Raw genomic sequence first — 27300 nt, forward strand, 5'->3', positions numbered from 1 at the left:
ACCCTCAACCCATTCACTCAACCTCAACCCATCCACTCAACCATCCACTCAGCCCTCGACCATCCACTCAACCTAAAGCCATTCACTCAACCCTCAACCCATCCACTCAACCCTCAACCATCCACTCAACCTAAACCATCCACTCAACCTCAACTCATCCACTCAATCCTCAACTATCCACTCAGTCCTCAACCATCCACTCAGTCCTCAACCATCCACTCAACCCTCAACCCATTCACTCAACCTCAACCCATCCACTCAACCATCCACTCAGCCCTCAACCATCCACTCAACCTAAATCAATTCACTCAACCCTCAACCCATACATCAACCTCAACCCATCCACTCAACCCTCAACCATCCACTCAGCCTAAACCCATCCACTCAACCTCAACCCATTCACTCAACCTCAACCCATTCACTTAATCCTCAACCAATCCACTCAACCTAAACCCATCCACTCAACCTCAACCCATCCACTCAACCTAACCCCATCCACTCAACCTCAACCCATCCACTCAACCCTCAACCATTCGCTCAACCTCAACCATCCACTCAACCTAAACCCATCCACTCAACCTCAACCCATCCACTCAACCCTCAACCATTCACTCAACCTCAACCATCCACTGAACCTAAACCCATCCACTCAACCTCAATCCATTCACTCAACCCATTCACTCAGCCCTCAACCCATCCTCTCAACCTCAACCCATTCACTCAAACTCAACCATCCACTCAACCTCAACCCATTCACTCAACCTAAACCCATCCACTCAACCTCAACCCATCCACTCAATCTGAACCTCAACCATCCACTCAGCATAAAGCCATCCACTCAACCTAAACCATCCACTCAACCTAAACCATCCACTCAACCTCAACTCATCCATTCAACCCTCAACCATCCACTCAGCCCTCAACCATCCACTCAGCCCTCAACCATCCACTCAACCTAAACCCATACATCAACCCTCAACCCATTCACTCAACCTCAACCCATCCACTCAGCCCTCAACCATCCCCTCAACCTAAACCCATCCACTCAACCTCAACCAATTCACTCAACCATCAACCCATTCACTCAACCTCAACCAATTCACTCAACCATCAACCCATTCACTCAACCCTCAACCCATTCACTCAACCCTCAACCCATTCACTCAACCCTCAACCCATCCACTCAACCCTCAACCCTATCCAGTCAACCCTCAACCCATCCTCTCAACCTCAACCATCCACTCAACCTCAACCCATTCACTCAACTCATCCACTCAACCCTCAACCCCATCCACTCAACCCTCAACCCAATCACTCAACCATCCACTCAGCCATCAACCCATCTACTCAACGCTCAACACATCCACTCAACCCTCAACCCATCCACTCAACCCTCAACCCATTCACTCAACCCTCAACCCATCCACTCAACCTAAACCCATCCACTCAACCTCAACCCATTCACTCAGCCCTTCAACACATTCACTCAACCTCAACCCATCAACTCAACCCATCCACTCAGCCCTCAACCCATCCACTCAACCCTTAACCATCCACTCCACCCTGAACCATCCACTCAACCTAAACACATCCACTCAACCTCAACCCTCAACCCATCCACTCAACCTAAATCCATTCACTCAACCCTCAACCCGTTCATTCAACCTCAACCCATCCACTCAACCCTCAACCATCCACTCAGCCCTCAACCATCCACTCAACCTAAATCCATTCACTCAACCCATTAATTCAACCCTCAACCCATTCATTCAACCTCAACCCATCCACTCAACGCTCAACCATCCACTCAGCCTAAACCCATCCACTCAACCTCAACCCATTCACTACACCTCAACCCATTCACTTAATCCTCATCCAATCCACTCAACCTAAACCCATCCACTCAACCTCAACCCATCCACTCAACCCTCAACACATCCTCTCAACCTCAACCATCCACTCAACCTCAACCCTTTCACTCAACCTAAACCCATCCACTCAACCTCAACCCATTCACTCAACCCTCAACACATTCATTCAACCTCAACCCATCAACTCAACCCATCCACTCAACCATCAACCCATCTACTCAACGCTCAACACATCCACTCAACCCTCAACCCATTCACTCAACCATCCACTCAACCCTCAACCCATCCACTCAACCCTCAACCCATCCACTCAACCCTCATCCCATCCACTTAACCTAAACCCATCCACTCAACCTCAACCTCAACCCATTCACTCAACCCTCAACACATTCACTCAACCTCAACCATCCACTCCACCCTGAACCATCCACTCAACCTCAACCCATCCACTCAACCTCAACCCATCCACTCAACCTCAACCATCCACTCCACCCTGAACCATCCACTCAACCTCAACCCATCCACTCAACCTCAACCCATCCACTCAACCCTCAACCCATCCACTCAACCCTCGACCCATCCACTCAACCCTCAACCATCCACTCGGCCCTCAACCATCCACTCAGCCCTCAACCATCCACTCAACCTAAACCCATACATCAACCCTCAAGCCATACATCAACCTCAACCCATCCACTCAGCCCTCAACCATCCACTCAACCTAAACCCATCCACTCAACCTCAACCCATCCACTCAACCCTCAACCCATCCTCTCAACCTCAACCATCCACTCAACCTCAAACCATTCACTCAACCTAAACCCATCCACTCAGCCCTCAACCCATCCTCTCAACCTCAACCATCCACTCAACCTAAACCCATCCACTCAACCTCAACCCATCCACTCAACCCTCAACCATCCTCTCAACCTCAACCATCCACTCAACCTCAACTCATACACTCAAACCTCAACCATCCACTCAGTCCTCAACCATCCACTCAGTCCTCAACCATCCGCTCAACCCTCAACCCATTCACTCAACCTCAACCCATCCACTCAACCATCCACTCAGCCCTCAACCATCCACTCAACCTAAACCCATACATCAACCTAAACCCATACATCAACCTCAACCCATCCACTCAGCCCTCAACCATCCACTCAACCTAAACCCATCCACTCAGCCCTCAACTACCCACTCAACCTAAACCCATACATCAACCTAAACCCATACATCAACCTCAACCCATCCACTCAGCCCTCAACCATCCACTCAACCTAAACCCATACATCAACCCTCAAGCCATACATCAACCTCAACCCATCCACTCAGCCCTCAACCATCCACTCAACCTAAACCCATCCACTCAACCTCAACCCATCCACTCAACCCTCAACCCATCCTCTCAACCTCAACCATCCACTCAACCTCAAACCATTCACTCAACCTAAACCCATCCACTCAGCCCTCAACCCATCCTCTCAACCTCAACCATCCACTCAACCTAAACCCATCCACTCAACCTCAACCCATCCACTCAACCCTCAACCCATCCTCTCAACCTCAACCATCCACTCAACCTCAACCCATTCACTCAACCTAAACCATCCACTCAACCTCAACCCATCCACTCAACCTCAACCATCCACTCAGCATAAAGCCATCCACTCAACCTAAACCATCCACTCAACCTCAACTCATACACTCAAACCTCAACCATCCACTCAGTCCTCAACCATCCACTCAGTCCTCAACCATCCGCTCAACCCTCAACCCATTCACTCAACGTCAACCCATCCACTCAACCATCCACTCAGCCCTCAACCATCCACTCAACCTAAAGCCATTCACTCAACACTCAACCCATCCATTCGGCCCTCAACCATCCACTCAGCCCTCAACCATCCACTCAACCTAAACCCATACATCAACCTAAACCCATACATCAACCTCAACCCATCCACTCAGCCCTCAACCATCCACTCAACCTAAACCCATCCACTCAACCTCAACCCATCCACTCATCCCTCAACCCATCCTCTCAACCTCAACCATCCACTCAGCCTCAAACCATTCACTCAACCTAAACCCATCCACTCAACCCTCAACCCATTCACTCAGCCCTCAACCCATCCTCTCAACCTCAACCATCCACTCAACCTAAACCCATCCACTCAACCTCAACCCATCCACTCAACCCTCAACCCATCCTCTCAACCTCAACCATCCACTCAACCTCAACCCATTCACTCAACCTAAACTCATCCACTCAACCTCAACCCATCCACTCAACCTCAACCATCCACTCAGCATAAAGCCATCCACTCAACCTAAACCATCCACTCAACCTCAACTCATACACTCAAGCCTCAACCATCCACTCAGTCCTCAACCATCCACTCAGTCCTCAACCATCCACTCAACCCTCAACCCATTCACTCAACCTCAACCCATCCACTCAGCCCTCAACCATCCACTCAACCTAAAGCCATTCACTCAACCCTCAACCCATCCACTCAACCCTCAACCATCCACTCAACCTAAACCATCCACTCAACCTCACTCATCCACTCAATCCTCAACCATCCACTCAGTCCTCAACCATCCACTCAACCCTCAACCCATTCACTCAACCTCACCCATCCACTCAACCATCCACTCAGCCCTCAACCATCCACTCAACCTAAAGCCATTCACTCAACCCTCAACCCATCCACTCAACCCTCAACCATCCACTCAACCTAAACCATCCACTCAACCTCAACTCATCCACTCAATCCTCAACCATCCACTCAGTCCTCAACCATCCACTCAACCCTCAACCATCCACTCAACCTAAACCCATCCACTCAACCTCAACCCATCCACTCATCCCTCAACCCATCCTCTCAACCTCAACCATCCACTCAACCTCAAACCATTCACTCAACCTAAACCCATCCACTCAACCCTCAACCCATTCACTCAGCCCTCAACCCTCCTCTCAACCTCAACCATCCACTCAACCTAAACCCATCCACTCAACCTCAACCCATCCACTCAACCCTCAACCCATCCTCTCAACCTCAACCATCCACTCAACCTCAACCCATTCACTCAACCTAAACTCATCCACTCAACCTCAACCCATCCACTCAACCTCAACCATCCACTCAGCATAAAGCCATCCACTCAACCTAAACCATCCACTCAACCTCAACTCATACACTCAAGCCTCAACCATCCACTCAGTCCTCAACCATCCACTCAGTCCTCAACCATCCACTCAACCCTCAACCCATTCACTCAACCTCAACCCATCCACTCAGCCCTCAACCATCCACTCAACCTAAAGCCATTCACTCAACCCTCAACCCATCCACTCAACCCTCAACCATCCACTCAACCTAAACCATCCACTCAACCTCAACTCATCCACTCAATCCTCAACCATCCCCACCCCCACCACTCAGTCCTCAACCATCCACTCAACCCTCAACCCATTCACTCAACCTCAACCCATCCACTCAACCATCCACTCAGCCCTCAACCATCCACTCAACCTAAAGCCATTCACTCAACCCTCAACCCATCCACTCAACCCTCAACCATCCACTCAACCTAAACCATCCACTCAACCTCAACTCATCCACTCAATCCTCAACCATCCACTCAGTCCTCAACCATCCACTCAACCCTCAACCCATTCACTCAACCTCAACCCATCCACTCAACCATCCACTCAACCTAAATCCATTCCTCAACCCTCAACCCATTAATTCAACCTCAACACATCCACTCAACCCTCAACCATCCACTCAGCCTAAACCCATCCACTCAACCTCAACCCATTCACTCAACCTCAACCCATTCACTTAATACTCAACCAATCCACTCAACCTAACCCATCCACTCAACCTCACCCATCCACTCAACCTAACCCCATCCACTCAACCTCAACCCATCCACTCAACCCTCAACCATTCACTCAACCTCAACCATCCACTCAACCTAAACCCATCCACTCAACCTCAACCCATCCACTCAACCCTCAACCATTCACTCAACCTCAACCATCCACTCAACCTAAACCCATCCACTCAACCTCAATCCATTCACTAAACCTCAACCATTCACTCTACCTCAAAACCCATTCACTCAACCCTCAACCCATTCACTCAGCCCTCAACCCATCCTCTCAACCTCAACCATCCACTCAACCTAAACCCATCCACTCAACCTCAACCCATCCACTTAATCCTCAACCCATCCTCTCAACCTCAACCATCCACTCAACCTCAACCCATTCACTCAACCATCAACCCATCTACTCAACCTCAACCCATCCACTCAGCCATAAAGCCATCCACTCAACCTAAACCATCCACTCACCTACACCATCCACTCACCTCACCTCCTCCCTTCCAGCCTTAACCATCCACTCAGTCCTCAACCATCCACTCAGTCCTCAACCATCCACTCAACCCTCAACCCATTCACTCAACCTCAACCCATCCACTCAACCATCCACTCAGCCCTCAACCATCCACTCAACCTAAAGCCATTCACTCAACCCTCAACCCATCCACTCAACCCTCAACCATCCACTCAACCTAAACCATCCACTCAACCTCAACTCATCCACTCAATCCCCAACCATCCCTCAGTCCTCCACCATCCCCTCAGTCCTCAACCAGCCACTCAACCTCACCCCCTTCTCTACACCTCAACCCATCCACTCAACCATCCACTCAGCCCTCAACCATCCACTCAACCTAAAGCCATTCACTCAACCCTCAACCCGTTCATTCAACCTCAACCCATCCACTCAGCCCTCAACCATCCACTCAGCCCTCAACCATCCACTCAACCTAAATCCATTCACTCAACCCTCAACCCATTAATTCAACCTCAACCCATCGACTCACCCTCAACCATCCACTCAGCCTAAAGCCATTCACTCAACCTCAACCCATTCACTTAATCCTCAACCAATCCACTCAACCTAAACCCATCCACTCAACCTCAACCCATCCACTCAACCTAACCCCATCCACTCAACCTCAACCCATTCACTCAACCTCAACCCATTCACTTAATCCTCAACCAATCCACTCAACCTAAACCCATCCACTCAACCTCAACCATCCACTCAGCCCTCAACCATCCACTCAACCTAAACCCATACATCAACCCTCAACCCATTCAATCAACCTCAACCCATCCACTCAGCCCTCAACTATCCACTCAACCTAAACCCATCCACTCAACTGTCAACCCATCCACTCAACCCTCAACCCATCCTCTCAACCTCAACCATCCACTCAACCTCTACCCATTCACTCAACCTCAACCCATTCACTCAACCTAAACCCATCCACTCAACCTAAACCCATTCACTCAACCCTCAACCCATCCACTCAACCCTCAACCACCCACTCAGCCCTCAACCATCCACTCAGCCATCCACTCAACCTCAACCCATTCACTCAACCTTCAACACATTCACTCAACCCTCAACCCATTCACTCAACCCATCCACTCAACCCTCAACCCCATCCACTCAACCCTCATCCCATCCACTCAATCCTCAACCCATCCACTCAACCCTCAACCCCATCCACTCAACCCTCAACCCATCCACTCAACCTCAACCCATTCACTAAACCTGAACCCATCCACTCAACCCTCAACCCCATCCAGTCAACCCTCAACCCATTCCTCTCAAGCTCAACCATCCACTCACTCAACCCTCAACCCACTCACTCAACCTCAACCCATCCACTCAGCCCTCAACCATCCACTCAGCCCTCAACCATCCACTCAGCCATCAACCATCCACTCAACCTAAACCCATTCATTAACCCTCAACCCATTCACTCAACCCGTCCACTCAGCCCTCAACCATCCATTCAACCTCAACCCATTCACTCAATCCTCAACCCATTCACTCATTCCTCAACCCATTCACTCAACCCATCCACTCAACCCCATCCACTCAACCCTCAACCCATCCACTCAACCCTCAACCCCATCCACTCAACCCTCAACCCATCCACTCAACCTCAACCCATCCACTAAACCTCAACCCATTCACTAAACCTGAACCCTTCCACTCAATCCTCAACCCCAACCAGTCAACCCTCAACCCATTCCTCTCAACCTCAACCATCCACTCAACCCTCAACCCATCCACTCAACCTCAGCCCATTCACTCAACCCTCAACCCATTCACTCAACCTCAACCCATTCACTCAACTCTCAGCCCATTCACTCAACTCTCAACCCATCCACTCAACCTCAACCCATTCACTAAACCTCAACCCATTCACTAAACCTCAACCCATCCACTCAACTCTCAACCCATTCACTCAACCCATCCACTCAACCCTCAACCCCATCCACTCAACCCTCATCCCATCCACTCAACCCTCATCACATCCACTCAACCTCAACCCATTCACTAAACCTGAACCCATCCACTCAACCCTCAACCCATTCACTCAACCCTCAACCCATTTACTCAGCCTTCAACCCATTCACTCAACCCTCAACCCATCCACTCAACCCTCAACCCATCCACTCAACCTCAACCCATTCACTCAACCCTCAACCCATTCACTCAACCTCAACCCATTCACTCAACCTCAACCCATTCACTCAACTCTCAGCCCATTCACTCAACCCTCAACCCATTCACTCAACCCTCAACCCATTCACTCAGCCCTCAACCCATCCACTCAACCCTCAACCCATCCACTCAACCCTCATCCCATCCACTCAACCCTCATCCCATCCACTCAACCTAAACCCATTCACTAAACCTGAACCCATCCACTCAACCCTCAACCCATTCACTCAACCCTCAACCCATTCACTCAGCCTTCAACCCATTCACTCAACCCTCAACCCATCCACTCAACCCTCAACCCATCCACTCAACCTCAACCCATTCACTCAACTCTCAGCCCATTCACTCAACTCTCAACCCATTCACTCAACCCTCAACCCATTCACTCAGCCCTCAACCCATTCACTCAGCCCTCAACCCATTCACTCAATCTCAACCCATCCACTCAACCCTCCATAGAAGAGGATGAGAATAATTAACTGACAAAATGAGGCTTGAATTATAATTCTTCCTCTTTGTCAGACAATGTCTATTTAAGACTTGTGTATTATTAACTACATTAGCATAGGATTTATCACTGTGTAACTCAACTGCTCAAACACCTCCAGCCTGGTATGTTTCGGGTATTGTAGCTCTATTCAATCAAAACCTATATGCAGATGTTCTCAGATTTGAGTCATAATATACTGTTTGTGACATTGTTATTGTTTATATAGTAAGTATTTAGTATATAGATCAATCCATAGCTCCCTTCCCTAAAATCCTAGTGTGTTGACAACCTGACGTTGGTTTTACTAACTATCTTCAGCTCCAACATTACCACCATCATCATCAGGGACCGGGCTGTGCCCATATTGTGGTTCCTCCTCGTCCCTCCTCACCCTTCACTTAGCTGCTGCTGCATGTCTGTTACTGTGTTCTGTTTGGCTGGAACCTCCAGCCTTGACATGTCTGTTCCCCTGCTCCGCTCCCACCCGCTCTCTCGCTCTCTGAAAGGATCTGTTGTCATCTCCGTATCCCAGCCATTATCTAGCCGACGTTTCCTCTCCCTCCCAATGAAAGATAGAGAGTGTCTGAAAGCGTAGAATATAGATCTGTGATGTTACAGGAATGGCAGCTCTGGCAGATGGGGCGTATCTCCTTTCGTTCTATTTATATTTCCGTCCTTATTTTTTATCAGCTTTGAAGGTTATTACATGGAAGGATAGATATCATCGCCATTAAATCTATACTGAGTAAACAAGTCGTCTTCTTTTCAAGATGTTTGCTGATATGTGCTGTTTTACTAATTTTAGAATTAGATTTGCGTAATTACTTTTGTAGGTGGATATTAACTAGTTGTTATGCTCTGGCAGTTTATGTTCTCTATTATACAGTACAGACATCTTGTGGTTTGTGACGTATTCACTAGATGTGTTCAGTTTGTATAGTAATCTTGATTTTTGTTCTCAAATCATGTCATGTAGATATACGTTTGTTTGTGTATTTTTTTATGTAAACATTGTTCTATAAAGTAAAGTGTGTGTTATAAGGTTTGGTGTACAGTCAACCGACACAAGTCATGATGCCATACATAAGGTACATCTGTTAGTTATCATATATTATTGTTTGTGTGTGTTTCCTCAGGTATTTTGTTCTGCACAAGCTACCCACCCTAAAGTTCCTAGACACGAGGAAGGTTTGTAAGATTGAACAGCAGGAGGCTGAGGCACGGGGAGCCTTCATGAAGGTGGTTAAACCCAAGTTATCAGACACGGTGGTGAGTACACCCTTTATGATCTAATAGCGCTGGTTTCCCAGACACAGATTAAGCCTAGCCCTAGACAATTTTTGTACATTTTTCTTTTACCTTTATTTAACTAGGCAAGTCAGTTAAGAACATATTCTTATTTACAATGACAGCCTACCCCAGCCACACCCGGACGGTGCTGGGCCAATTGTGCGCAGCCTGGATTTGAACCAGTGACTGCAGTGACGCACTGAGATGCAGTGCCTTAGACCGCTGCACCACTCGGGAGCAAAGAAGCCCTTCCAATGGAGAATCTCAATTGAACATTACATACAGTATAAAGTCTCTTCAAATATGTAACTAATTGAGGTTTTACATTCTTGAAAGAAGTTACTGGACCTTCGGGAGTTAGGCAACCAGAGAAGGGCTTTCCAGTCCAGGGAAACTAGAGTACAGTAAATTAATTTAAATAAACATTCTGTCATCCAGAATTATGTACTTCACTGCCCAGTTCATGGAATCTATAGGGACATTTATATATATATATATATATACATAAAGTTTTATATTGCAAATAGAGTGTGGCTTCCATCAATGTAATTGTCTGCATCATTTCCAATCCCCCATATATATATTTTTGTAACTAACCCTACCACCCCTCCCCTTATTGGAGTCAACTAATGGACAACAACACGTAGGCTTCTACTTCCATATATACATTTTACGGGACACAGTATATTTTACAATAGTTATCGTTTGTTTGTTTTTAGTCCCATCTTTCAGCTACCCTCAACCCCTCCCATCTCAGAAGACCGTCCAGTCTTTCTTTTTCTGCCTTTCAGAGGGTCCTCCTCATTAGCAGTGTGAGATCAGATGATATATCTCTGATATATTGAATTATCTAAAAGTTCCCTCACTCGCGTTGGGGTCAATCATTTGTCTTACCCCTCTAACCATATTAAGGCCATGGTTAAGTGATGTGGATGAGCAGTAAGAAACTGACATATTCTCATCCCTCACCCCCTGTCTATCCTCCCCTCCTGTCCCCCTTTCTTCATCCGTGTCTGAGTGTCAGTCTCCCGTTGCAGGGGTCCTGGTACGACGGCCCTTTGAACAGGAGCCCTCTCCCTCCCTCCGAGGGGACTCTCTCTTTAATGAGTGTGTGTGTGCTTCTGAGGGCATCCTTGTGTGTGCAAGCATGCCTGCGTGCGTATGTATGTATGTGTGTGTGTTTATGACCACGGTCTGACCTCATTCCGTATGCATGAGCCCAGATCAAAGTGGACGGGGAGGCTGTCCGGTCGCGGTAGCAACGAGGAGCGTGACAGCGCTGGCCATCGGAGCGACAGCTCACGTACACGCCAGTCACAATCGCTTAATTATCCCCCGACCATGCACTTATTCCTCCCTCGCTCGTTAGAGCCATGCAGACTAATTAGAGTTTGGGATTTCATAGATGTAACCCTTCTCATCCCTCACCCCTCTCCCCCCTCCTCCTCTTCTTTCGAAGGGGTGGAAATGAAGAGTTTTGCTAAGATTCGATTTCATGTCATTGTAAGGCCATGAAATATTTACTGGTTGGATCAGCGAGGCCTCATCGTCCCAGGGTCCCCAGAGCCTTACAGACATAAAGGAGTCTGGGAGGTAAGAACAAAGCCAACCAATGACAAGGCATGATGCGTGTCGAGCAGACGCAGGGTTTAAAAGTGCACAGAGAAAACAAAATATTTATCGTTTGCGACAATCAGCCAAAATATTGTAGCGTTTTAGTGTCAGTCCACACAACTCTTTGTTCTTGATTTATCGTGCAAGTGGCAGAGCAAGAAAAGAAAACACTGAAATAATTTAACCCCATTCTGGCATGTTTGCTAGATGTAGAAAAGTGGAATGAAACACTGCTCATCCACTTGATATGAAAAGAAGCCGAGCACTTTAACAATGCTTGTTGGCAGGCAAAAGTCACTTTGGAGGGTTATATTTACATAGCCCTGCCAATGTAGCAGCAACACTTGCCTTTGTTATCATAGAGTTAGATATGGCTGAAGATTATCTCGCTAATTCTAGTTGATTTATATGTGTTTGTGTCAGAGTATATAGCAGAAGATGCTATGTATATTATCAGATGGAAATGTCTCATTATGTTTGTCTTCACTTACCCTTTACTAAAGTAGATTAACGTTCCTTTCTCTGTTTCTACAGTACAGTACTGTATTCACTCTGCTCCACCGTAACAGCCTTTGACTCAATATACTGTCTAACCGTTACACAGCCTCCACAGTACTATGACTTTGCTCATAACTGTTTGTGAGGCATCTACGTAGGGCTTATGTAGACTTGTGAATGCTCTATAAAGCCTGTATAAGTTGTTTGTTTAATGTGGAACAGCGAGAGTGATGAGAGTGAGAGATGGGGTAGTGTGGTTCCAAATGTCCCATCCTGTGCTTGGGTCCGTAACGGTTCGTTTTGAGTCCGATGAGGCATGATGCGGCAGCCGTAACCGGCGCGGCAGGGCATGTGTACACCCCGCCATCTAATTGGCTCCATCATCAGAGCCATTGTGTTTCTGACCAATCGTGCAGGTCACCAATTAACGAGTGGCGCAGACAAACGAGGCAGTAGGGAGGGAGAGATGATGATGGTGTAATTAGACATTTGTGTTTGCTTTTATGTCTCGTACAGTGGGGCGTCCCTTCATAACACTGGAGCCTGGTGTCTGGAGTTACTGTAGCACAGTTAAACTGGACACTAATTAGTACTCTCTCCAGTCTCACTCATTTCTCTCTCTCTCTCTCTCTCTCTCTCTCTCTCTCTCTCTCTCTCTCTCTCTCTCTCTCTCTCTCTCTCTCTCTCTCTCTCTCTCTCTCTCTCTCTCTGTCTCATTATTTACCTCTCCCACTCTCTTTGTATTAGAGTTATGAAGATGCTGTATATATTGATGAATAACCCGTGTTTAGGTTGTAATCAAAGTTAAAGACGCTTTCAGAACAGCTGCATTACACACTTTGAAGATGAATGTTAAACTCGGCGTGAAAACCTCAGTCTACACTAAAATGAAGGACACACACTCATTGACCCTGCTTCTAGTTAACAGTAAGTGAATTATTATGATGAACACATACTGTGCATGCTTATCTAAAGCCCCTCTCATATGACTGTGTAAATCAGAAAAAGAACAGGTTGCTCTCTAGTTGTTCATACTCCTAGCGTGATGTATCGGAACAGTTAATGGGCGTGCTAAGGAGGAGGCAGCTCTGAACTTTGGAGACCTCCTGGGCTGCATCTCAAATGGTACCCTGTTCCCTATTTGGGGTACTACTTTTGAACAGGCCCCATAGTGCTCTACGTAGAGAATAGGATGCCATTTGGGACAGAGACTTAGTTTGAGTCACATCAGAATGGAGTGTGACCACGGTTTAAATTGCGTTTCAATCATGCCGTTATGGCATGGCACCATGGGCTGCCACATGGTTCTGATAACAAAGCAATGAGCTTTAATACATTATGAATACCGTCACTTCTCCAACATTCTGAACGTTTTCCAAGTCTGCTAAATCATAAACAGTTGGATGTCTGCTCAAAGCACTCATACGCACGTAAAAAAACTGTTCTTATCTGATGTAGGATAAGTACTCTATTTTACAGTATTTGTTATAAGATTGGCTCTGCTCTGTGTTGTGTAATGTCAATATCAAACCTATATTGGTATCATACAATATACTTTATTAGTGTGGTCTACAGACAATGCCCATCAAGATTGTGAAGACTTTTTTAAATGATGGAAAAACTGGATTTAAGTCATATCAACAATCAGTGTTGACAGATTAAGAGAAAGAAAAATGACCAACTGTAAAAGTTTACATTTACAGTGTGAACAAACCGAGAGACAGAGACAGAAATAGAGGGAGAGACATACCTAAATTATTGACAACAATTCAAATGCTGAGTTATATTGTATGCAAAACAAATGGGGGAATTATATTATTTTATACCAATACAGTTGCTCAGAGAAAGAGATTTTGTTTAACAAGTTATATGTTTTTTTCTTTTAAAAGGTGGTACGTTTTCAATACCTTTTTAATACCTCACCTTACGAGGACAATGGCACTGAGCCTTTTTCTAAAATGATTTATGAGCTGGAGAACACATTGGGAGGGATCTTAGACAAATCCTCAGTACAGAATCTTTCCAGATCTTTGATATCCTTCGTCTGCGATTGTGGACTGCTTATGGATTTTAAGTCCAGAGACTGAGATGTCCGTTGCTAAATGTTGATTTTGTGGCTAATTAACCATTTATTTTGATGTGCTTGGGATTATTATTTTGCTGAAAGATCCACTTGAGGACAAGTTTCAGCCTAATGGTAGAGGAAACCAGGTTTTTGGCTAAAATGTCCTTGTACTGGGTAAAGTTCATGATGCTATTGTCCTTAACCCCTTACACTCGTACGCATATACATACGGGTTGAAAACGGCTGATTTGGGCACTGATAAACACCTATATTGGAACACAGTGGCTGTACAGTAACATGGTATACATGACGTCAGAGCTCTTGCTCTGCACTTCACAGCTCTGTATGGGTTTTGACTGACAGCCGCTCTGAACTTGAGCACATCGCACGACATGAAGTCTCCCCCACCCCTCCCGCTAATTGGGCACATTTATTTATTGTCTGAGTGAGAGAAATGCTGTAAATGAAGAGGACTCTATGTATTTTGAAAGATGAGACGTTGAGGATTCTAATAAATACCGCTTTGATGTCATAAAAGCAAGCTAAACACCCTTGAGTCCAAAAGTGCACTTCTCCTTTCCGTATCATAAAACTCACGTCATATACAGTGTCAACATTTATGATCACTATGTTTGATGTACAGTTACAAGATGACATGGCATCATACCCTGGTGTCACGACTTCTGCCGAAGTCGTTGCCTCTCCTTGTTCGGGCGGTGCTCGGCGGTCGACGTCACCGGTCTTCTAGCCATCATCGATCCATTTTTCATTTTCAATTGGTTTTGTCTTGTCTTCCTACACACCTGGTTTCAAACCCATTCATTACCTGTTGTGTATTTAACCCTCTGTTTCCCCTCATGTCTTTGTCAGAGATTGTTTATTGTCAGTGTTGTGGTTGTTGTATAGGTGCGCGACTGGTCTTCGTACCCATGTTTGTTTCTATTCTATTCTTATTAGTGTTATGGAGCATGTTACGTGGACATTCATTAAAAGACTCCATTTTACACTCCGTTTGACTCTCCTGCGCCTGACTTCCCTGCCACCTATACACACGACTCTGACATCTGGGTTGTTCTGAGCAGAATTAGACTATTTTTGTCTATTGTTAAGACAATTTGCCGCGGCACACACACCTGAATGCACTCATGTCTCTTTTCTATGTGCACAATAATTCCAATGTGTTTCTCTGCGTTGCATTGTGAAAGCCCAACACTGTAAAATTGTGTTTTCATAACTTAGCTAGTCATGTTGGCATAAGAACAAGCTTTCAAATGAAGCCCGCCTGATGCACATTGCGATTTATAATGGACTGTTTTTGGATTGAGTAACAACAGGGGATGCAGGGTTGTGTTCCAACCAAACAACTGCGAGTGTGCGAGACAACAGTTAGTCCTCTCACTCAAACCCTTGTATTTTATGTTGCACCTACCCCAAATTTTCCAATAATATTCTTATCACGTTACTGAATGTATCCAGAGTATTTTCAGATTTCGTTATCAACAAATGCACCGAAAAGTACACTAAATATCAAGTCTGCATAAAATCAACTGTGTAATGTTTGGATTCAGTCTCGTGTCAGTTGAACTGTTGTGTCCTCACCTTTTGCGCTAGTAATTTTCCCATAATCTCCAAAGGATTCCTTTTCAATTGCTAACATGGTTATGCATTTTCATATTACTTCTGTAAAAACATGCACATTTAGTCATTCATATAGGTCAATTCCCACAAGTGTAAAAGGTTAACAAGGGCCCCAGTGACAGTGTGATGACAATGCCACAAAATCAACACGTTATGACACAGTCATAACCTTGTCATAAGTCATAACAGCTGACATAAACTGTCATAACATTGTCATAACACTGTCATGACATATATATTTAGACATATATTGCAATATTTTTTGTCTGGTTATGACACCTACATGAGTGTCAAAGACCACAAATCCTACCACACCGGCAGACCATTCCATTCTACCTGTATATAACATTTCCTCAAATTTGCCATTTTATTACCATTGTAATTGTACACACATTGATGTCAAACATGTACCTAGCCCAATGCTCTGTCGCTGATGACTAGGATAAATGCAGGAGCAGGACAAAACACTCTCTTTGGGACTTATGACATATGATAATGTATGTCATAGGCCTATCTGGCTTATATTATTACCCTTACAACAACAACAAAACATTGTTCTGTGATGATATAAATGTCCATATTTTGAAATCAAAGTTTGTGTACACAACGTTATTATTGGGATCCTCCATGGTTTTGCTATAATATACATGTATACTTAGTGCAACCACTAGGGGGAGACATTCAAACTGTTAGCTGCAGGCGTGCTCCTCCATACGTTGGGATTCAGTCTCCGAACTTGAATCCCATCGAAAACCTCTGGTTTGAATTGAAGAGGGCAGTCCAAAAGCGCAGATAAAGGATATCAAGGATCTGGAAGGATTCTGTATGAAGGAATGGTCTAGTATCCCTCCCAATGTGTTCTCCAACTCATAAAACATTTTAGAAAAGCAACTATGTCGTTATCCTTGCAAGGTGTAGTTATTGAAATGTATTTAAATATTTATATTCATATACCATTTTGAGATTAAACAAAATCTCTTTCTCTGAGCAATTGTAAAAAAAAAAAAAAAAAAAAAATTGCCATACAATATATCTCCGTATTTGAATTATTTATTTTTTACAGTAAGTTTTGCTCATGTTTATCAAGGGTGTCAATAATATCGGAACCCACTGTAGACTGAGAGGAAGAGAGACCAATAGAAACAAAGAGAGGGGTATGTGAAGGAAAGAGGGGGATGGCCAAATACCTGAAGTAAACATGTCAATTGAGTAAAGGCCATTGAAGTGTTTTTCTGAGACATCGACAGACACACAGAGAAGAGAAGAAGCAGAGGCAGAGAGTGGAAAAGCCTTGAGCTGTATTTTGGGTGTGTTGGAATGTCATAATGTGATAATTCTCTTTGAGGACTCGGAGGTCATGGAATGCGATGGCGCTAAACCACATAGAGCCATTTGGACTGCTCTGGGCTGTTCTCGGAAAATACACGTGGTTTCTACCGTGGCTTCACTCCCTAACCTCCCTCAGCCTCCCTCCTGCTGACTCACCATCACGAAGCCTGTTGTTAAAACCTTGGGTTAAACTGACCATGTCTATCAAAACACTCTGACAACATGTTCTCTATTTCTGCTATCCCGAGCACCACTCAGAGAAGCCATGTCGGATTTGACTGGTATTATGATATTTCACTCCCCGTCCCGCATGCTAAAGTACATTTCACAGTGAATGAAGTAAGTGCTCAGTCCGCTGCCACTAAACACAGCTTGGTAGCGACGTCAGGGGGTATAGCGGTTCCGTGGATGTCACATAGATTTTGCTCGGAGGGAGAGTTTGACTTGATTTCAGAGCCCAGGACATGAGTTTTTCTCCCCACATCTTCCTGTGTGTAATGCAAAGCGTTAATGTGAAGCAGACAGAGTCGCGAGGCGGTTCGAGCCCATTCGAGCCAGCTCTCGTCTCCCATGAGCCCTTGCTCTCAGGGTGACTGCTCTTCTGTGGAATCGACAGTGACAGAGCCAGGAAAGTCCTCAAGTGGATCTTTTCAGTTCTGTTTTTCCCTCCGCTGATGTTAACCTGCTTTACTCTGCAGCGGTTCACTTCAAGTTTGCACAGAGGAAAGAAGTCAAAATATGTAAAATAGACCACATGATTTGAGAGCCATGATTGTGTATTGTAGGCCTACACATGATGGATGCTTGTGTGATTTTTTGCATTAGGAATCTTCTGGAAGGGAATAGAAGGATATCAGTTATTATCTTGCTTTCTTCTTTTCTTCTTTTTAAATGTCTCTAGTGTGGCCTGTAAAGTTTGCCGCTACGTTCTTCTCTGCACTAGAGAGTTATGAGTTCCCTTTCAAACATAACAAACAGCATGCGATATTGCTCTGTGCATGCGCCTTCAGTCGGTTTGCTGAATCATTTTATTGGATACAGTGCCTTGCGAAAGTATTCGGCCCCCTTGAACTTTGCGACCTTTTGCCACATTTCAGGCTTCAAACATAAAGATATAAAACTGTATTTTTTTGTGAAGAATAAACAACAAGTGGGACACAATCATGAAGTGGAACGACATTTATTGGATATTTCAAACTTTTTTAACAAATCAAAAACTGAAAAATTGGGCGTGCAAAATTATTCAGCCCCTTTACTTTCAGTTCAGCAAACTCTCTCCAGAAGTTCAGCGAGGATCTCTGAATGATCCAATGTTGACCTAAATGACTAATGATGATAAATACAATCCACCTGTGTGTAATCAAGTCTCTGTATAAATGCACCTGCACTGTGATAGTCTAAGAGGTCCGTTAAAAGCGCAGAGAGCATCATGAAGAACAAGGAACACACCAGGCAGGTCCGAGATACTGTTGTGAAGAAGTTTAAAGCCGGATTTGGATACAAAAAGATTTCCCAAGCTTTAAACATCCCAAGGAGCACTGTGCAAGCGATAATATTGAAATGGAAGGAGTATCAGACCACTGCAAATCTACCAAGACCTGGCCGTCCCTCTAAACTTTCAGCTCATACAAGGAGAAGACTGATCAGAGATGCAGCCAAGAGGCCCATGATCACTCTGGATGAACTGCAGAGATCTACAGCTGAGGTGGGAGACTGTCCATAGGACAACAATCAGTTGTATATTGCACAAATCTGGCCTTTATGGAAGAGTGGCAAGAAGAAAGCCATTTCTTAAAGATATCCATAAAAAGTGTTGTTTAAAGTTTGCCACAAGCCACCTGGGAGACACACCAAACATGTGGAAGAAGGTGCTCTGGTCAGATGAAACCAAAATTGAACTTTTTGGCAACAATGCAAAACGTTATGTTTGGCGTAAAAGCAACACAGCTCATCACCCTGAACACACCATCCCCACTGTCAAACATGGTGGTGGCAGCATCATGGTTTGGGCCTGCTTTTCTTCAGCAGGGACAGGGAAGATGGTTAAAATTGATGGGAAGATGGATGGAGCCAAATACAGGACCATTCTGGAAGAAAACCTGATGGAGTCTGCAAAAGACCTGAGACTGGGACGGAGATTTGTCTTCCAACAAGACAATGATCCAAAACATAAAGCAAAATCTACAATGGAATGGTTCAAAAATAAACATATCCAGGTGTTAGAATGGCCAAGTCAAAGTCCAGACCTGAATCCAATCGAGAATCTGTGGAAAGAACTGAAAACTGCTGTTCACAAATGCTCTCCATCCAACCTCACTGAGCTCGAGCTGTTTTGCAAGGAGGAATGGGAAAACATTTCAGTCTCTCGATGTGCAAAACTGATAGAGACATACCCCAAGCGACTTACAGCTGTAATAGCAGCAAAAGGTGGCGCTACAAAGTATTAACTTAAGGGGGCTGAATAATTTTGCACACCCAATTTTTCAGTTTTTGATTTGTTAAAAAAGTTTGAAATATCCAATAAATGTTGTTCCACTTCATGATTGTGTCCCACTTGTTGTTGATTCTTCACAAAAAAATACAGTTTTATATCTTTATGTTTGAAGCCTGAAATGTGGCAAAAGGTCGCAAAGTTCAAGGGGGCCGAATACTTTCGTAAGGCACTGTATATACGTGTCCTCTCAGGATATGCTTCTCAACAGGACAAGACAATACAACAGACTGCTGTGAAAACAAGTTTATTATACCGTTTTCTCTCAGCCTAATGATTTATATATTTCCAGCTTCATATTTCAATGACATTATTACTTCATGTCAGACATTGTCTTTGGTCTGCTACAGTATAGGGTAAGTCAGTACAGTAAGGTGGAGTATGTTTTTTTTACCCATTGTCTTTGGTCTGCTACAGTATAGGTTAAGTCAGTACAGTAAGGTGGAGTATGGGTTTTTACCCATTGTCTTTGGTCTGCTACAGTATAGGTTAAGTCAGTACAGTAAGGTGGAGTATGGGTTTTTACCCATTGTCTTTGGTCTGCTACAGTATAGGTTAAGTCAGTACAGTAAGGTGGAGTATGGGTTTTTTACCCATTGTCTTTGGTCTGCTACAGTATAGGTTAAGTCAGTACAGTAAGGTGGAGTATGGGTTTTTACCCATTGTCTTTGGTCTGCTACAGTATAGGTTAAGTCAGTACAGTAAGGTGGAGTATGGGTTTTTTACCCATTGTCTTTGGTCTGCTACAGTATAGGTTAAGTCAGTACAGTAAGGTGGAGTATGGGTTTTTACCCATTGTCTTTGGTCTGCTACAGTATAGGTTAAGTCAGTACAGTAAGGTGGAGTATGGGTTTTTTACCCATTGTCTTTGGTCTGCTACAGTATAGGTTAAGTCAGTACAGTAAGGTGGAGTATGGGTTTTTACCCATTGTCTTTGGTCTGCTACAGTATAGGTTAAGTCAGTACAGTAAGGTGGAGTATGGGTTTTTTACCCATTGTCTTTGGTCTGCTACAGTATAGGTTAAGTCAGTACAGTAAGGTGGAGTATGGGTTTTTACCCATTGTCTTTGGTCTGCTACAGTATAGGTTAAGTCAGTACAGTAAGGTGGAGTATGGGTTTTTTACCCATTGTCTTTGGTCTGCTACAGTATAGGTTAAGTCAGTACAGTAAGGTGGAGTATGGGTTTTTACCCATTGTCTTTGGTCTGCTACAGTATAGGTTAAGTCAGTACAGTAAGGTGGAGTATGGGTTTTTTACCCTCTGTTGGCCTCACACCAACTTGTGCTAACACTCAAATACTGGATGTTTTCTTTTCCATTCTTTTCCATTGGCTATCGATTGATTGAAGTACATTATCCTTTCATCACTGAGCCATTTTTTGTTGATATTTATGTTACGCTGTTATTCATTTTGTAGTGATAGCTATTAAGAGTAATAGCATTTTGTGATGGATACTGTGCAGGCTGTAAAACTTCTACATGGAAAAAAGACAAGACAGAAAAAGTTGACAGCAAAATAGGAAACAGATGTGTAAGTGACATACCAGACAATAGTGCTGGAATTACAGTATGACTGTCATTCTCATTGCTGTGTTTGTGCATTCTGATGGACTCTAGACAACTCAATTCACTGAAAACAACAAAGAAATAATAGAGATGAATCTCTTTTAATTGTTAGCGTGACAGGCCAGTTCACAACATGACCATTCCAGCTTGTTAAGTCTATAATCATCTTGTTATTGAGGTTTTTGTTTCAAGTGTTTAGGCAACAGGAAACAGCACTACATTCTGACTCTCTCCACTTTCTCTCTCTCTCTTTCTCTCTCTGTCTCTTTCCCTGCACACTTCAGTCAGCACCAGAAACATATGAAAGTACTGTCTTCCACATGTCAGGGACAGCATGGACCACGCGGGCCTTCTCTGTCAGGGAGTGAGAGGATTTCTGCTTCTGTTTCCAGAGTAGTGAGGTGTCTGTCGGTTCTTACAGTCTTTGGATCTGCACTGAAGTGTTGGCTCAGTATGGGCCCGTTCACTCTGTGTTTGGACCGATCAGCTCAGAAAACGGAGAGAAAAGAGGCATCCCACTGTATGTTATGCATTCTAAACGATTTGGCAGCTGTGAGGTCGCAGAGAGGGCAACGGTCCACGCAAACAACTGTAATCAGAGGGAATGACTCAGAGCGTCCTTATAAATCACATCACAGGCCCCTCATATCATAAACACACTGTAAAACTTTAAAGCACCTTTAATTGTAAGTAATAGCGGCAGGATTGATTTACCGACCCGTTCAAAGCGCAGAGACACGGGGTGCGTGACCTAAGTGTCACGTCACTCTAATAGGAGTAGTGATAGATGGATTATTCATTTGGTGGAAAACGTATAAAAACCAACAGATGTTTTTAAGGACTCTATTACTGTTTCTGAGTAGAACTAGTTTTATATGAACTGATTTTCCTCTCTGGGTTTTGGTATAAAGAACATGGGTGGGAAGCCATTGTGGTGAATCATTTGTTGTCTCGATGTCTCATGCAATTAGTATGAGGCCCGACTGAAAGCAGTCCAAGGCTGACCGTTTTTATAAACTATGACAAGTAATAATAATGCTTGAATAAGCTCTGCTACTTTTTATTCACTTAGTAAAATCCATGTATTTGAAGACTTCCTTACCATTATGATATTATTAAGCTTTCGGTTTTAGCATCAGAAAGGTACATAATGTTCCAGAAATGCACCAGATATTGTATAAGAACAAGCTAATGAGAATGTTAACATTTCGAAGTTGATCCCTTCTCATTTTATCTCACGTTCCCACAAAACGCTCCAAGCCCTACTTTTTGCAGAAACAGTTATTCTAGATAGATTGGTGTTATTTGACCATTTTAAAGTAAAGTTCAAACTACCAAAGTGGATACAATATATTTAAAAATCATTGACGATAACACAAAGTGTTACAATGTATTTCCATTGTGGTCCTCTTTTAACCTACACTGAACTAGCCTGTATTCTAGTATTTCCTTCTTAAATCCACAACCATTGAGTTAGCTAAAGACTGGCTAACAGACTGTCAATGTCAACTAATCTAATGCTTAACTGTAGCTTCATTCAATTACATGATTTATTAAATGATGTTTTTAGTCAGTACAGAGTACAAGTGTTTTTCTGTGTTAGAATCACAGCTGCACTCTCTGTGTTAGTCTCTGGTGTTTGTGTATTTGTGTGTGTGTGCGTGTGTGTGTATGTATGCGTGTGTAAGTCCTTGGTGATGAGGATCCGTTGCCAGCCTAATGAGAGACAGCTGGTTGGGTTCTGAAGGACTCTGTCTGTAGCTAATGCTGTTGTTTCCCTGGACCGTGCCGAGGTTGGATCACTGTCTGACAGCGATGGCTCCGTTATCTATCTATCTTCTTTAGTTGATAGGGGAATTAGTGTTTAGTCAACATTTCAGTTTCCACATCGATATAAAAAGTACCAACGTCAGCTAATGTTAATTGAGGAGGTAGCTCCTTCATTTCCTCTATAGTCTTTAGGTCTAGTTAGCGTCGTTAGCGTAATCCTGCCTAAGATTGTATCAGATAATGCCAATGGTGCCTCTGTGAGTTCTAAGTATGTCTTAACGCACTAATGCTTATAATGTTGATACTTTATATCTTTTCATCTGATTAGGATGGGAGGATCAGTGTGGGTTTGTGGTTTATAAATTATTATTTTGATGATTATCTTTGGTGTAGTAAACAGAATGTGAGTTGTGAGTTTTGGATCCTAAAACTCATTTAACATAAGTGATGATTGACATACTGTCCTTGTATTGACTTAACTTTAGGGTTCAGTCATCATTTGTGTTTTTTAACTAAACCCATTTACTTTGTCGTGAGTCACTCAGAGGTCAGTGCGGCGCTATGGGAAACTCTCTGCTCTCAACAGCAGTTGTTGACTTTCAGGAGCGAGGGAAGGGGAGAAGGAGGCCGAGAGGGCAGGAGGGAGGGGAGGATGCCAAATCGAAAGTCCCCTGCATTGAAGTTTGTGCTTATTACAGGCCCTCTTTGTGGTTTATAAAGCTTGTCAGACACGTCAGGCTCGGCAAGAAAAAGTATATTGTTTCCAACCACTTGGATTCCTTTCCCCTTTCCTGACATCTGCCACTCTGTAAAGATGATAAATTCCTGCCTCATTAAGCGTGGGTGTGGGATTACAGGCTGACAACACATTAATCACTGCTGTGTGGCAGCCAGGCAGCCAGGCAGGCAGCAGCCAACGGTGCACCACTCAGGCACCAGATAGCTACCGGCATTGTTAACCAAACTTTTCTTATGTGCCACTCTATAGCCTCTGACAGCGCCTAATCAATCACCTTGATTGGCAGCACTGATAGATTACACTATTTATACTGGGTGTAATGAAAGATAGCGTTTCCACCTACTTGTCGAAACGATGATAGCCCCGGCCGCTCCGCCCCAGCCTTTTGTTTGTCACTGATCCTCAGCCTGAATGGGAACACTGAGCCTGAATGGGAACACTGAGCCTGAATGGGAACACTCAGCCTGAATGGGAACACTGAGCCTGAATGGGAACACTGAGCCTGAATGGGAACACTGAGCCTGAATGGGAACACTGAGCCTGATTGGGAACACTGAGCCTGATTGGGAACACTGAGCCTGAATGGGAACACTCAGCCTGAATGGGAACACTGAGCCTGAATGGGAACACTGAGCCTCAGCCTGAATGGGAACACTCAGCCTGAATGGGAACACTCAGCCTGAATGGGAACACTCAGCCTGAATGGGAACACTCAGCCTGAATGGGAACACTCAGCCTGAATGGGAACACACAAACGAACAAAAGAAAGGGAAAAAAGGAGGATAGACAGACCTTGGCCTGGCATTGTGAACTTTTTAAAGCAGACGGTATTGAGCTCCTTGGTGGCTGAGTTTTCATGTGGGGCGGTATTGTTGCTCTTCACGGCATAGCTCCAAGGCAGTGTTCTTCACAACGCCACTGTGCTATTGTCACCTCTGTCGCTATCGCTGGCAGCTTGCTCTCTGGCACGTAGAGCTAGGGCTTTGTCTCACCATTGGAGGTATCAGCTGGCTCTGTGACCCCGTTGGGAAGGTAGATGTTTTGTTGTCGGGGGGTTCGTGTCAGAAAGGGAATGATTTACACGTGTATGACAACATGACAGGTTTGCTGTATGTTGTATGTGTGTTTACTCCTCAAAGATCAGAGCTATAGTCAGAGTAATGGATAACTGTGTTTGCTCATTTTTTACCAAGCCTGCTTTTTTTACCACCTGCTTGAGATCCTGGGAATGTGTGGATGAAGTGACACACCTTCAGCTAGCTGTTCTCAAAAGGTTATGGTCCTTTGTGTCCGTTTTGGTCTGTTTGTCTTTGTCTGGAAGATGTTCTCACTGAGCTCAGAGAAGATATTGGATAGGAGTTTTTTGTTTTCTTTTTTTCGCTGGCAGTTAAAGAAAGAAGGAAACAATGTGACAAAAAATAAACAATCTATCATGATTTTGACAGCCAGTAAATCCAGGTCTTTTTTAGCAAGGCAGGCCACTGTCAGGAAATCCGTTAACTAGCCCATATGACTGGGAGTCCCAGGTAATTTACCCTCATAGATGCATTTGCAAATAACTAGCAGGAGCTCCTACGCCTCTATCCCTGACCTGACATTGCTTTGTGTATTAATGCAGAAATCTAGTGACATGCTCAATGGTGTCTGTCAGCCGTAGGATTGAATTCTCTGCCTTGCGCGTCTCCGTTTGCAGCATGCTGGTCAATTATTTCTGAATCTGTCAGTGCACGGGGAGACACGGTTATTTAGTCTGTGTTAACTCCACATCATTAAGACACCGTTTCGACAGAGAATAACACACCTGAGCGTTTATTTGTTTGGATTTGCCGTTAGACTGGGGTAACCTTCAAATTCTCTGACCTCTCTGCACCTTTCTGTCTCTCTTCCCCGTTTGGTGTGTTTCTACGTCCTTTCTGGTCCATTAGTAACCGGAGCTGTCGTAGAAACCAAGGGAATCCGGTGACCAGCCGTCGTCTAATCTAACACTGGAAGGATCACAACAAGATGTCTTCATTTGTTGGGACAGATTGCTGTGATCTCGTGGTGGCAGGCAAACAGTATGCTATCTCTCCACGTACATACAGTAGTCAGAGCTGTTGTATTGACATGCCTATGGATTGTATAGGGAGGGATGCATTAAATGAGTGCTTTGAGCGTAATGTTTGAAAAGCACTTTACAAATAAAGTGATTATCATACATTTCCTGGGAGGGTATACAAATATATCAGGAGCGGGGAGGGTGCTAGCCAGCAAGCTAACCGTGGCCTAGTTCACAACTGAACACACCCCACATGGACTGACATTCTATGTTTAAAATCTATTTTGTCGGTCTGTAGATTTAGAGGGCAGCAATGGAACACTACACCATGTAGCTATCGCCCTGTCCCATACAGGTAGTGTTAACAACAACCCCTCACTCCTCATGTGTACAGGCTACTGTACACATCTATTTCAATTTCCTGGTATGCATTTGTCAATGTTTAAGTGACAGGGATTGAGCTAGTTTTATCACCATGGTGACGGCACTGACTTTTATTGTCGATGAGTTGATCAGTCATTAATCAGACCTATACTAGATACTGTATAATGGTGTGTGTCTGTCTGTCTGTCTGTCTGTCTGTCTGTCTGTCTGTCTGTCTGTCTGTCTGTCTGTCTGTCTGTCTGTCTGTCTGTCTGTCTGTCTGTCTGTCTGTCTGTCTGTCTCAGTACAGTTCAGTACAGTCGTTAGACTGTTTAGGAGAGACAGATGAAAAGACAAGCAGTTTAAACGTGAATCTGCCTAGCTGAATAATAAAGAAGAGTTTTAAGTGTCAGTTGTCAGGGCCCCCATGATGACGAATGAGAAACCTGATCAGGTAAAGCCTGACAATCATCACAGCATTCATTCTTCTCCTCTCCCCTGCAACTCTTCCCCGGGTCCTTAGTGTACAAGAGTAAGTATACCTGGTAAAATAATGGTTCATGAATAACTCTAAAAATCTGCAAAAAACTAACACATTTAGATTTTTGAATGTAATTCCCCTTTAGCTGCTCATTTCATGTCAAAATTTGCAAATAACAAATAATATAAACAAATGATATACTTGCTCATAATGTACTGTACTTCTGCCAGGTAAGACTACTTTGCAGGTAACATTTAATTTAGAAGGTTTTGGGGAAAGTATTTCTGTCAACCGACAAGACAGTTATCACATTAACTACTAGTGATGGGCATTCCGAGTCTTGTCTGTGAGACGGAATATTTGGCTCCCACACAGCTTTTCGTTCAGTAATGCTTAGAAATTCAACTAAGACCACGAGGAAAAATGGTCCATCACTAATTTAAA

General features: G+C 44.3%; 1 protein-coding gene across 1 annotated transcript in view; it reads left to right on the forward strand.

Annotated features, from left to right (window-relative positions):
• LOC110502629 (leucine-rich melanocyte differentiation-associated protein) overlaps positions 1-27300 on the forward strand; it is a 378878-nt gene that overhangs the window by 270889 nt on the left and 80689 nt on the right. Inside the window, exon 5 of the mRNA XM_021580813.3 lies at positions 10111-10243. Within this exon, the coding sequence (XP_021436488.1) occupies positions 10111-10243 (133 nt within the window). The remainder of the gene's footprint in view (positions 1-10110; positions 10244-27300) is intronic.

The sequence above is a fragment of the Oncorhynchus mykiss genome, chromosome 23 (assembly GCF_057628025.1).
Source record: "Oncorhynchus mykiss isolate SJ-2025 chromosome 23, ASM5762802v1, whole genome shotgun sequence".
NCBI classification, from domain to species: domain Eukaryota; kingdom Metazoa; phylum Chordata; class Actinopteri; order Salmoniformes; family Salmonidae; genus Oncorhynchus; species Oncorhynchus mykiss.